General features: G+C 32.7%; 1 protein-coding gene across 1 annotated transcript; it reads right to left on the reverse strand.

Moving 5' to 3' along the window:
• Window positions 1-9,861: 9,861 nt before the first annotated feature.
• LOC125495182 (uncharacterized) lies at window positions 9,862-10,684 on the reverse strand. Its single transcript, XM_048639863.2, has 2 exons — window positions 10,409-10,684; window positions 9,862-10,319 (listed from the first exon to the last, which is right to left on the reverse strand). The coding sequence occupies exons 1-2, from the start codon at window positions 10,550-10,552 to the stop codon at window positions 10,149-10,151; spliced, it is 315 nt and encodes a 104-aa protein (XP_048495820.1). The 5' UTR covers window positions 10,553-10,684; the 3' UTR covers window positions 9,862-10,148.
• Between the last annotated feature and the right edge of the window lie 2,988 nt (window positions 10,685-13,672).

The raw sequence follows: 13,672 nt of genomic DNA on the forward strand, positions 1-13,672 counted from the left end.
TGACTCAAAATCTAATAATTTGACGCGAAAAGCGGCCTATAATGACATTTTCGTTCCCGAAATTCAACCAGCAACAAATGCAAGCCTACAAATCTTCCCACTAGTTATATTATACCTTATACTGTCATATTCAAATATAATTTAGAGTTAAATGACTCAAAATCTAATAATTGGAAGCAAAAAGTCGAAAACAGAACTCTAATGACCTTATCCTCCCCGAAATTCAACCAATAACGAATGCAAGCCTAAAAATATGCACACTAGCTAATTTGTGCCTTATATTCTCATATTTAAAATGACTTTAGAGTGAAATGACACAATCTAATAATTGGATGCGAAAAGGCGAATATATGCCTAAAATGACTTTTTCGTTTATGAAATTCAAACAACAACAAATGCAAGGCTAAAAATCTACACAATAATTATATTATACCTTATATTGTCATATTCAACAATAATTTGGAGTTAAATGACTCAAAATCTAATAATTGGACGCGAAAATGTGAAACCGGTCTATAACAACCTTTTTGTTTTCGGAATTCAACCAACAACAAATGCAAGTCTTAAAATCTACCCACTAGTTATATATTATACCTTACATTGTCATATTTAAAAATAATTTGGAGTTATATGACTTAAAATCTAATAATTGGACGCAAATAGGCGAAAACCGGCCTATAATGACCTTATCGTCCTCGTAATTCAACCAATAACAAATACATGCGTAAAAATCTACACACTAGTTATTTTATACCTCATATTGTCATATTCAAAAATAAATTTGGAGTTAAATAACGTAAAATATAATAATATACACACTTGTTATATTATACCTTATATTTTCATATTGAAAAATAATTTGGAGTTAACTGACTCAAAGTCAAATAATTCGACGCAAAAAGGCGAAAACCAGCCTACAATTACCTTATCGTTTTCGAAATTCAACCAATAACAAATGCAAGCCTAAAAATCTAATAGTTTGACCGAAATGGTGAAAAGCGACCTATAATGACATTTTCATTCCCGAAATTCAATCAACAACCAATGCAAGCCTGCAAATCTACCCACTAGTTATATTATGCCTAATACAGTCATAATCAAAAAATAACATAAGGTGTTTAATGACTGAAAATCTAATAATTCGACATGAAAATGCGAAAACCGGCCTATAATGACCTATTCGTTCCTGAAATTCAACCAACAACAAATGCAAGCCTTAAAATCTACCCACTATCTTATATCTTATACTGTCATATTCAAAAATAGTTTGGAGTTAAATAACTCAATCTCTAATAATTCAACGCGAAAACGTGAAAACAAGCCTATAATGACCTTTTCGTTCCTGAAATTCAACCAATAACAAATGCAAGCCTAAAAATCTATACACTGTTTATATTTGTCATATCCAAAAATAATTTTGAGTTAAATGACTCAAAATCAATTAATTTGACGCGAAATAGCGAAAAGCGGCCTATAATGACATTTTCGTTCCCGAAATTCAACCAACAACAAATGCAAGCCTACAAATCTTCCCACTAGTTATATTATACCTTATACTGTTATATTCAAAAATAATTTGGAGTTAAATGAGTCAAAATCTAATAATTGGACGCAAAAAGAAGAAAATCGACCAATAATGACCTTATCGTCCCCGACATTTAACCAAAAACGAATGCAAGCCTAAAAATATGCACACTAGCTATGTTATGCCTTATATTGTCATATTCATAATGAATTTGGAATGAAATAACTCAAAATCTAAAAATTGGACGCGAAAAGGCGAATATATGCCTAAAATGACCTTTTTGCTTATCAAATTCAACCAATAACAAATACAAGCCTAAAAATCTACACACGGGTTATTTGATACCTTATTTTTTTTATATTCAAAAAGTTGGAGTGAAATAACTTAAAATTTAATAATTGGACGCAAAAAGGCGAAAATCACCTTTTCGTTCTCGAAATTCAAGCAACAAAAAATGCAAGCCTAAAACTCTACACAATAGTTATATTATACCTTATATTTTCATATTCAAAAATAATTTGGAGTTAAATAACTCAAAATCTAATAGTTCAACGCGAAAACGCGAGAATCAGCATATAATGACCTTTTGGTTCCCGAAATTCAACCAACAATAAATGCAGGCCTTTAAATCAACCCAATAGTTATATTATACCTTATAAAGTCATATTCAAAAACAATTTGGAGTTAAATGACTCAAAATCTAAAATTGGACGCGAAAAGGCGAAAATAGCCCTAAAATGACCTTTGAGTTCCCGAAATTAAACCAACAACAAATGCAAGTCTAAAAACATACACACTAGTTATATTATACCTTATATTTTCATATTGAAAGATAATTTGGAGTTAGATGACACAAGGTCTAATAGTTGGACGCAAAAGGCGAAAACCGGCGTATAAGGACCTTATCTTTCCCGAAATTCAACCAATAACAAATGCAAGAGTAAAATGAACACACTAGTTATATTATATCTTATATTGTCATATTCAATAATAATTTGGAGTTAAATGACTCAAAATCTAATAATTGGACGCGAAAATACGAAACCGGCCTATAATGACTTTTTCGTTTCCAGAATTCAACCAACAACAAACGCAAGCCTTAAAATCTACCCACTAGTTATATTATACCTTACATTGTCATATTCAAAAATAATTTGGAGTTAAATGACTCAAAATCTAATAATTGGACGCAAAAAACGAAAACCGGCCTATAATGACCTTATCGTCCTCATAATTCAACCAATAACAAAATACAAGCCTAAAAATTACACACGGGTTGTTTTATACCTTATTTTTTCATATTCAAAAAGAAATTTGGAGTGAAATAACTTCAAATATAATTGGACGCGAAAAAACGAAAATCACCTTTTCGTTCTCGAAATTCAACCAACAACAAATGCAAGCCTAAAAATCTATACACTAGTTATATTATACCTTATATTTTCCTATTAAAAAATAATTTGGAGTTAAATAACTCAAAATCTAATAATTCGACGCGAAAACGCGAGAATCGGCAATATAATGACCTTTTGATTCCCGAAATTCAACCAACAATAAATGCAAGCCTTTAAATCAACCCAATAGTTATATTATACTTATACTGTCATATTCAAAAACAATTTGGAGTTAATATAAAATCTAAAATTGGACGGGAAAAGGCGAAAATAGCCCTAAAATGACCTTTGAGTTCCCGAAATTAAACCAACAACAAATGCAAGTCTAAAAACATAGACACTAGTTATATTATACCTTATATTTTCATATTGAAAAATAATTTGGAGTTAGATGACTCAAAGTCTAATAATTGGACGCAAAACGGCGAAAACTGGCGTATAATGACCTTATCGTTCCCGAAATTCAACGAATAACAAACGCAAGAGTAAAATTAACACACTAGTTATATTATATCTTATATTGTCATATTGAAAAATAATTTGGAGTAAAATGACTCAAAATCTAATAATTGGACGCGAAAATACGAAATCGGCCTATAATGACTTTTTCGTTTACAGATTCAACCAACAACAAATGCAAGGCTTAAAATCTATCCACTAGTTATATTATACCTTACATTGTCGTATTCAAAAATAATTTGGAGTTAAATGACTCGAAACCTAATAATTGGACGCAAAAAGGCGAAAACGGGCCTATAATGACCTTATTGTCATCGTAATTCAACCAATAACAAATGCTAGCCTAAAAATCTACACACTAGTTATTTGATACCTTATATTGTCATAATAAAAAATAATTTGGAATAAAATGACTCAAAACCAATTAATTGGACGCGAAAAAGGCGAAAATAGGCCAAAATGCCCTATTTGTTCCCGAAATTCAATCAACAAAAAATGCAAGTCTAAAAATATACACACTTGTTATATTATACCTTATATTTTCAAATTGAAAAATACTTTGGAGTTAAATGACTCAAATTCTAATAATTCCACGCAAAAAGGCGAAAATCGGCCTAAATTACCTTATCGTTCCGGAAATTCAACCAATAACAAACGTAAGCCTAAAAGTCTAATAGTTTGACCGAAATGGCGAAAAGCGGGCTATAATGACATTTTCGTTCCCGAAATTCAACTAACAACCAATGCAAGCCTACAAATCTACCCACTAGTTAAATTTTGCCTTATACTGTCATATTCAAAAAATAATAAGGTGTTTAATGACTCAAAAATCTAATAATTTGACACGAAAATGCGAAAACCGGCCTATAATGACTTTTTCATTCCCGAAATTCAAACAAAAACAAAGGCATGCCCTAAAATCTACCCACTAGTTATATTATACCTTATACTGCCATTTTCAAAAATATTTTGGAGTTAAATAACTCAATCTCTCATAAGTCGACGCGAAAACAGGCCTATAATGACCTTTTCGTTCCTGAAATTCAACCAATAACAAATCCAAGCCTAAAAATCTACACACTGTCTATATTTGTCATATTCAAAAATAATTTGGAGTTAAATGACTCAAAATGAAATAATTTGACGCGAAATGTCGAAAAGCGAGCCATAATTACATTTTCATTCCCGAAATTCAACCAACAACAAATGCAAGCCTACAATTCTTCCCATTTTTTATATTATACCTTATACCGTCATATTAAAAAATAATTTGGAGTTAAATGACTCAAAATCTAATAATTGGACGCATGAAGGCGAAAACCGACCTATAATGACCTTATCGTCCCCGAAATTTAATCAATAGCGAATGCAATCCTAAAAATATGCACACTAACTATCTTATGCCTTATATTGTCATATTCAAAATGAATTTAGAGTGAAATGATTCAAAATCTAATAATTGGACGCGAAAAGGCGAATGTATGCCTAAAATGACCTTTTTGTTTCTGAAATTCAACCAACAAAAAATGCAAGGCTAAAAATCTACACAATAGTTATATTATACCTTTTATTGTCATATTCAAAAATAATTTGCTGTTAAATGACTGAAAATCTAATAATTGGACACGAAAATGTGAAACCGGCATATAACGACCTTTTCGTTTCCGTAATTCAACCAACAACAAACGCAAGCCTTAAAATCTACCCACTAGTTATATTATACCTTACATTGTCATATTCAAAAATAATTTGGAGTTAAATGACTCAAAATCTAATAATTGGACGCAAAAAGACGAAAACCGGCCTATAATGACCTTATCGTCCTCGTAATTCAACCAATAACAAAATACAAGCCTAAAAATCTACACACGGGTTGTTTTATACCTTATTTTTTCATATTCAAAAAGAAATTTGGAGTGAAATAACTTCAAATATAATTGGACGCGAAAAAACGAAAATCACCTTTTCGTTCTCGAAATTCAACCAACAACAAATGCAAGCCTAAAAATCTATACACTAGTTATATTATACCTTATATTTTCCTATTAAAAAATAATTTGGAGTTAAATAACTCAAAATCTAATAATTCGACGCGAAAACGCGAGAATCGGCATATAATGACCTTTTGATTCCCGAAATTCAACCAACAATAAATGCAAGCCTTTAAATCAACCCAATAGTTATATTATACCTTATACTGTCATATTCAAAAACAATTTGGAGTTAAATGACTCAAAATCTAAAATTGGACGGGAAAAGGCGAAAATAGCCCTAAAATGACCTTTGAGTTCCCGAAATTAAACCAACAACAAATGCAAGTCTAAAAACATAGACACTAGTTATATTATACCTTATATTTTCATATTGAAAAATAATTTGGAGTTAGATGACTCAAAGTCTAATAATTGGATGCAAAACGGCGAAAACCGGCGTATAATGACCTTATCGTTCCCGAAATTCAACGAATAACAAACGCAAGAGTAAAATTAACACACTAGTTATATTATATCTTATATTGTCATATTGAAAAATAATTTGGAGTAAAATGACTCAAAATCTAATAATTGGACGCGAAAATACGAAATCGGCCTATAATGACTTTTTCGTTTACAGATTCAACCAACAACAAATGCAAGGCTTAAAATCTATCCACTAGTTTATATTATACCTTACATTGTCGTATTCAAAAATAATTTGGAGTTAAATGACTCGAAACCTAATAATTGGACGCAAAAAGGCGAAAACGGGCCTATAATGACCTTATTGTCATCGTAATTCAACCAATAACAAATGCTAGCCTAAAAATCTACACACTAGTTATTTGATACCTTATATTGTCATAATAAAAAATAATTTGGAATAAAATGACTCAAAACCAATTAATTGGACGCGAAAAAGGCGAAAATAGGCCTAAATGCCCTATTTGTTCCCGAAATTCAATCAACAAAAAATGCAAGTCTAAAAATATACACACTTGTTATATTATACCTTATATTTTCAAATTGAAAAATACTTTGGAGTTAAATGACTCAAATTCTAATAATTCCACGCAAAAAGGCGAAAATCGGCCTAAATTACCTTATCGTTCCGGAAATTCAACCAATAACAAACGTAAGCCTAAAAGTCTAATAGTTTGACCGAAATGGCGAAAAGCGGGCTATAATGACATTTTCGTTCCCGAAATTCAACTAACAACCAATGCAAGCCTACAAATCTACCCACTAGTTAAATTTTGCCTTATACTGTCATATTCAAAAAATAATAAGGTGTTTAATGACTCAAAAATCTAATAATTTGACACGAAAATGCGAAAACCGGCCTATAATGACTTTTTCATTCCCGAAATTCAAACAAAAACAAAGGCATGCCCTAAAATCTACCCACTAGTTATATTATACCTTATACTGCCATTTTCAAAAATATTTTGGAGTTAAATAACTCAATCTCTCATAAGTCGATGCGAAAACAGGCCTATAATGACCTTTTCGTTCCTGAAATTCAACCAATAACAAATCCAAGCCTAAAAATCTACACACTGTCTATATTTGTCATATTCAAAAATAATTTGGAGTTAAATGACTCAAAATGAAATAATTTGACGCGAAATGTCGAAAAGCGAGCCATAATTACATTTTCATTCCCGAAATTCAACCAACAACAAATGCAAGCCTACAATTCTTCCCATTTTTTATATTATACCTTATACCGTCATATTAAAAAATAATTTGGAGTTAAATGACTCAAAATCTAATAATTGGACGCATGAAGGCGAAAACCGACCTATAATGACCTTATCGTCCCCGAAATTTAATCAATAGCGAATGCAATCCTAAAAATATGCACACTAACTATCTTATGCCTTATATTGTCATATTCAAAATGAATTTAGAGTGAAATGATTCAAAATCTAATAATTGGACGCGAAAAGGCGAATGTATGCCTAAAATGACCTTTTTGTTTCTGAAATTCAACCAACAAAAAATGCAAGGCTAAAAATCTACACAATAGTTATATTATACCTTTTATTGTCATATTCAAAAATAATTTGCTGTTAAATGACTGAAAATCTAATAATTGGACACGAAAATGTGAAACCGGCATATAACGACCTTTTCGTTTCCGGAATTCAACCAACAACAAATGCAAGCCTTAAAATCTACCCACTAGTTATATATTATACCTTATATTGTCATATTCAAAAAATATTCGGAGTTAAATGACTCAAAATCTAATAATTGCACGCAAAAGGCGAAAACCAGCCTATAATGACCTTATCGTCCTCGTAATTCAACCAATAACAAATACAAGCCTAAAAATCTACACACGAGTTATTTTGTACCTTATATTGTCATATTCAAAAATAAATTTGGAGTGAAATGACGTAAAATATAATAATTGGACGCGAAAAGGCGAAAATGACCTTTTTGTTCTCGAAATTCAACCAACAACAAATGCAAGGCTAAAAATTTACACACTAGTTATATTATACCTTATATTTTCATATTTAAAAATAATTTGGAGTTAAATAAATAAAAAGCTAATAATTCGACGCGAAAACGCGACAATCGACATAGAATGACCTTTTCGTTCCCGAAATTCAACCAACAACAAATGCAAGCCTTTAAATCTACCCAATAGTTATATTATACCTTATATTGTCATATTCTGAAAAAATTTGGAGTTAAATGACTCAAAATTTGAAATTGGACGCGAAAAGGCGAAAATAGCCCTAAAATGACCTTTTAGTTCTAGAAATTCAACCAACAATAAATGCAAGCCTAAAAACATACACATTAGTTATATTATACCTTATATTTTCATATTGAAAAATAATTTGGAGTTAGATGAGTCAATGTCTAATAGTTGGACGCAAAAAGGCGAAAATCGACCTATAATGACCTTATCGTTCCCGAATTCAACCAATAACAAATGCCAGCCTAAAAATCTACACACTATTTATATTATACCTTATATTATCATATTCAAAAATAAATTGGAGTTAAATGACTAAAAATCTAATAATTTGACGCGAAATAGCAAAAAGCGCCGTATAATGACATTTTCGTTCCCGAAATTCAACCACCAACAAATGCGAGCCTAAAACTCTACCAACTATTTATATTATACCTTATACTGTCATATTCAAAAATTATTTGGAGTTGAATGACTCAAAATCTAAGAATTGGACTTGAAAAGGCGAAAATAGGCCTATAATGACCTTTTAGTTCCCGAACTTCAACCAACAACAAATGCAAGCCTAAAAATATACACATACACTAGTTATATTATACCTTATATTGTGATATTGAAAAACAATTTGGACTTAAATGACTCAAAATATAATAATTGGACGCAAAAAGGCGAATAGCGGCCTATAAAGACCTTATCGTTCCCCAATTTCAACAAATATCAAATGCAAGCGTAAAAAGCTACTTAGTAGTTATATTATACCTTATATTATAATATTTAAAAAGAATTTGGAGTCAAATGACTCAAAATCTCATAATTGGACGCGAAAAGGCGAGAATATGCCTAAATTGACCTTCTCGTTCCCGAAATTCAACTAACAACAAATGCGAGCCTAAAAATCTACACCAGTTATATTATACCTTATATTGTCATATTCAAAAAGAATTTGTAGTTAAATGACTCAAAATATAATAATTGGACGCCAAAAGGTGAAAATAGGCCTAAAATGACCTTTTTTGCGAATATATGCTACTTTGGTTTCTAAAGCAATTAACTATTATCCATCGATCTAATCTAAATTAACATATACTAATAAGTTACATAACTTTTTAAGATTATCGATATTAGTGCAATGGTTGATGATATCGAATATGTACCTCAACACGTTATAGCCACATGCAACTCCATTATCTTGTTGCGGACACTAAAATTCACCAAAACATGCATCCAACAACATTCATGTGAGATGTGTATACGTAAGCAGTGAAAAATGTGTCTATATAAGGACAAGCAAATTATTCATATTACCTCGACCGATATCCAAATAGGAGCTTTTGGTACTCGAAGTCTTCGTCCACTATTTTGCTTCATCACAGTACATCAATGCATCATTAATAATAAGTACGCATATACTTAGTTTCGGTTAGGCTACCTATTTAATAATGATTTGATTAGTAAGGATCGTGGTGGTTGTTGACGCAGAGAATCAAAGTGGTAAACATAGTTACTTGACAAACATATCACAATCAGTGTCCAATGAAAGCTACAACGACAAAGAAATATAGTTAATCATAGAACAATTAATATGTGAACTTAATAATCGAATAATAGAAGTAAAGCGAGTATAAAAATATACTTTTGAATATACGGGACAAGGATGATCTGATGAACTCCTAAACGAGATGATGCTTTGAAACTCATATAGATGTAGTCTTTCACTCCGACTTTGTTCTTTAAGAAATTGTCATCTCGTAGTATGTTTGGACATAAACAACCAAACATTATTGACTCACTTGATGTTCCAATCAATTCATTGTATAATATCTTGAGAAACCATATTGATTAAAAGTAACCTTACTTATTATGGAAGTTAAATTGAAAACTAATTAAAGATATATATTTATTATGTATTACCTCATGAAATTTCATATCATGGAAACATTCAACTCTACCCACATAAGATTTCTTTGATATCGACCTTAGAAATGAATGTCGATGACTCCTCATAGTAGTGGAATTGTTGCGCCCCAAAGGAACCTTTATTAAACTATCATTGCTTAATCACTAGCGCACTCGTGTAACTAAAAGCATGGAATAGTAAGGCCTCGCAACACCTCTGTCTCGAGAATAAGTGCACATGAAACATTTGCCTTCAACACATTTCGTTCAGCTTCATCACGTAAACTTGCCTTCTTATCAGGTGAACATGCCTTCTTTGCCTTCCTGTCATGTGAACCGGTCTTCCCCAAAACCTAGTAATTAGTTAAAAGTAAAGATATTACTAACTATCATAGAAAATAGAAAATAAAAAACGCATATATATGTATGTTAATCATTGTACCTCATCTGAAAACTGCACCAATGCACACGGCCAAAGAACATAACTGCCAACTTCACGGCTCATTAAATGTATATCAACTTCTGGCTTCGGTAGCAGAAGAGGTAATTCTTCAAAACCAGACATAATTTCATTGAGGGTGAACATATAGTGATTATCGTCCTCTAACTAGTTATGCAATCGTACTCGATCACTAAGGGGTTGTGAACGACCATAGGCTACCAGAATGAAATAATCAAAACCATCTCGTCGAGCTAATAGTTCGCTTGCGGTCTCCTCCTTGAAAAAAAATCCATTTATATAAGTTAGTCTATGTAACAACATTATTATAGTAAGAATTCCATGCATTTAAGAACAACATTTGTTTAATAAAGCAAAGGGATTAAGTGATTACCTTCAACTCGGGTACTGGAGGTGGATCAGTTAAAGGTATCATTTGATCATTGGATGCTCGTGGATCACCGGGCGGCTGTGGAATAATAACAATACCCTTCTTCAATGCAAAATTCGTTAAACCCATTTGCTCGAATATGACGTTTAAGTTATGTGTCATCTCCTCCCTAAGCCCCCTCCAGAATTGTGGCCTTGATATACTCTACATCTAAAGCCGCCGAATTCATACTACTGACACTTGATTTTGTCGCTGTAGTGTATTGATCACCATATACCTTTCTAAAACTGAGGCGGCCACGTCCTACACCCCTCACGTGTCTACTGTGGTCCTTTCCTAAAGTTTCGTGCAATGCATCGATGCGTGCTTTAGGAGTGAACTCATCGGTTGCCTCTTTTTCCTTCAAGCCAATCCACATAAGGATAAGACAGAAATGCTCGTGAATGCAAACATTATATCATACATTATATAACCACAATAAAAAAGAAATTGTGATGAAATGACTAAAAATCTAATGATTGGACGCGAAATGGCCAAATAGGCCTAATGATTACGTTCCCGAAATTCAACCAACGTTAAAAAACTACACACTACTTATATTATACCTTATATAGTCATATTAAAAAATAAATTGGGGTTAAATGACTCAAAATCTAAGAATTGGATGTGAAATGGCCAATATAGGCGTAAAATGATATTTACGTTCCCAAAATTCTACCAACAACAAAAAAAAGCCAAAAAATCATCATATTGACCTCCCGTCATTTCTTAGGATCTTCAATAACATGTATACTTTCTGTGTGATCTACACACATATAGTTCTCCGACATATTCACATCATCTTCCACTCTATTTTCAGGATAGGTAAAAGTTGGGATGTCTTTAAATGCATCATATTCTTCCTCATTAACAACATCACCAACGCTGAAGATACTCCTTTTGCCAGGTACTACAATTGACCACTTATTATTAACAGGATCAGTTACATAAAATACTTGCTTAACTCGTGATGCAAGTACAAATGGCTTCTGAGTTTCACGTAGACGACCAAAGTCCACAAAAGTGAATCCGCAAAGATCATCTTTTTTTACGCAACATCGATTATTGTCAACCCACTTATAACACGAGAGGCAAATATGAAAAGTACAGTAGTCCAACTCCCATATTTCTTCAATTCACCCATAATAATTGTTGTTAGCAAGTACATGCGACTTATCCTTCGAGTTTGTGTATTGTGTAGATGACGCCACAAGTGAAACACCACTATTTTGTTGCGATGTCGACTTCAGATCTTCACGTTCAGTCCAAAACGTATACCCATTAATATCATAACCCTCATAAATAAGAGCGTACAACCTCATGAGGCCCAAATGCTAACCACTTGAATGTTTCATAAACACTTTCATCCAAATCATTCACAGCTCGTTTATGAAACCAATCAATGACGTCTTGTTATGCATTTGCATCAATGTCCTTATTCCTTTTCCAAGGTTTCTAATACGTAATTCCTTTGTATGTTCATCTAAATAAGGATGGAAAGCTGATAGGCGATGCAACACAAATAAGTAAGCTTGTGTACGCTTCTTTACAGAAGGTGAGATCAATTTAGAACCAATTATACCCCTGCCCTCAAGTCTTCCCTCGTGTCGAGATGTTGTAAGACAAATAGGATCAACACTAGCAAAATACTCAGCCACAAAATTACTGGCTTCTTCACCCACAATCCCTTGAATTATACTACCTTCTAGTTGTGCAGGATTTCGAACTTTATCCTTCAAAGTAGCCATATATCGCTCAAAAGGATAAAACTACCTCAAAACACTGGACACACAACTTAATTTCTCGAACTAAATGGCCCAATGAGATGGACTATAATGTCAAAGAAGGTGCACGGGGGGGGGGGGAGAGAGGAGGGAGAACATATCAAATTTGCATAGAGTTTCAACTACTCTGCCATGTAAGGAATCTAGGGTCGACGATTCTAGGACTTTGCTGCATATTTTATGGAAAAATGAACAAACCTTTATAATTGTTTGCCTCACATGCTTTGGAAGTATCCCACAAATTACAATTGGTAAAAGCACTGTCATCATGACATGACAATCGTGAGATTTCATACTCAATAACTTCAACTCACCATTTAAGGTAACAAATCGCTTCATATTAGATGAGTAGCCAGTTGGAGCCTTAATTCCATACAACGACTTGCAAAAAATCCGTTTGTCTTCTCTAGACATCGTGTAGCAAGCCGGTGGCAAATAATTAGTCTCCGAATCCTCCACCTTTTATTTTCTTTTTCGAGTTTCCTGATCAACCCTTTCCTCCACTAATGTCCTCTTCCTTCCGTCCGTTTACTGAGTCCACAACTCTGGTGGAAGCCCGTGTTTTTCCAAGTAAAGTCGTAACACCTTAACATCTATTGTCCAGAATATTCATAAGTGTCAGAAGAATAGCTTCACAAAGATTTTTCTCTATGTGCATGACATCCAAACAATGTCTGACCTGTAGATCTTTCCAATATGAGAGTTTCAAAAAAATTGACTCCCTTTTCTATAATCATGTAGGTCCATCAACCTCACTCGCAAGTTTACCAAAGATTGTTTCAATGCTCTTAACCTGATTATAAACTTTAGTACCATTTAATGGTCTACGAGCAACTTCCTCTTCAACCGTCCCATTGAATGCGTTCTTCTTGAATCGATAGGGATGGTTGCGTCTAAGGAGCCTTTGTGTGCACATATACACATATTTGCAGCCCTTAATGTGTGTATACTTCATCTCATCTACATATATCGGGCACATTTGTTTTCCTCTAGTCTTCTACCCAGATAAGTTCACATAAGCTGGATAATCATCCATAATACATAAAAGCATGG

Source organism: Beta vulgaris, chromosome 2, assembly GCF_026745355.1.
Source record: "Beta vulgaris subsp. vulgaris cultivar EL10 chromosome 2, EL10.2, whole genome shotgun sequence".
NCBI lineage: Eukaryota > Viridiplantae > Streptophyta > Magnoliopsida > Caryophyllales > Amaranthaceae > Beta > Beta vulgaris.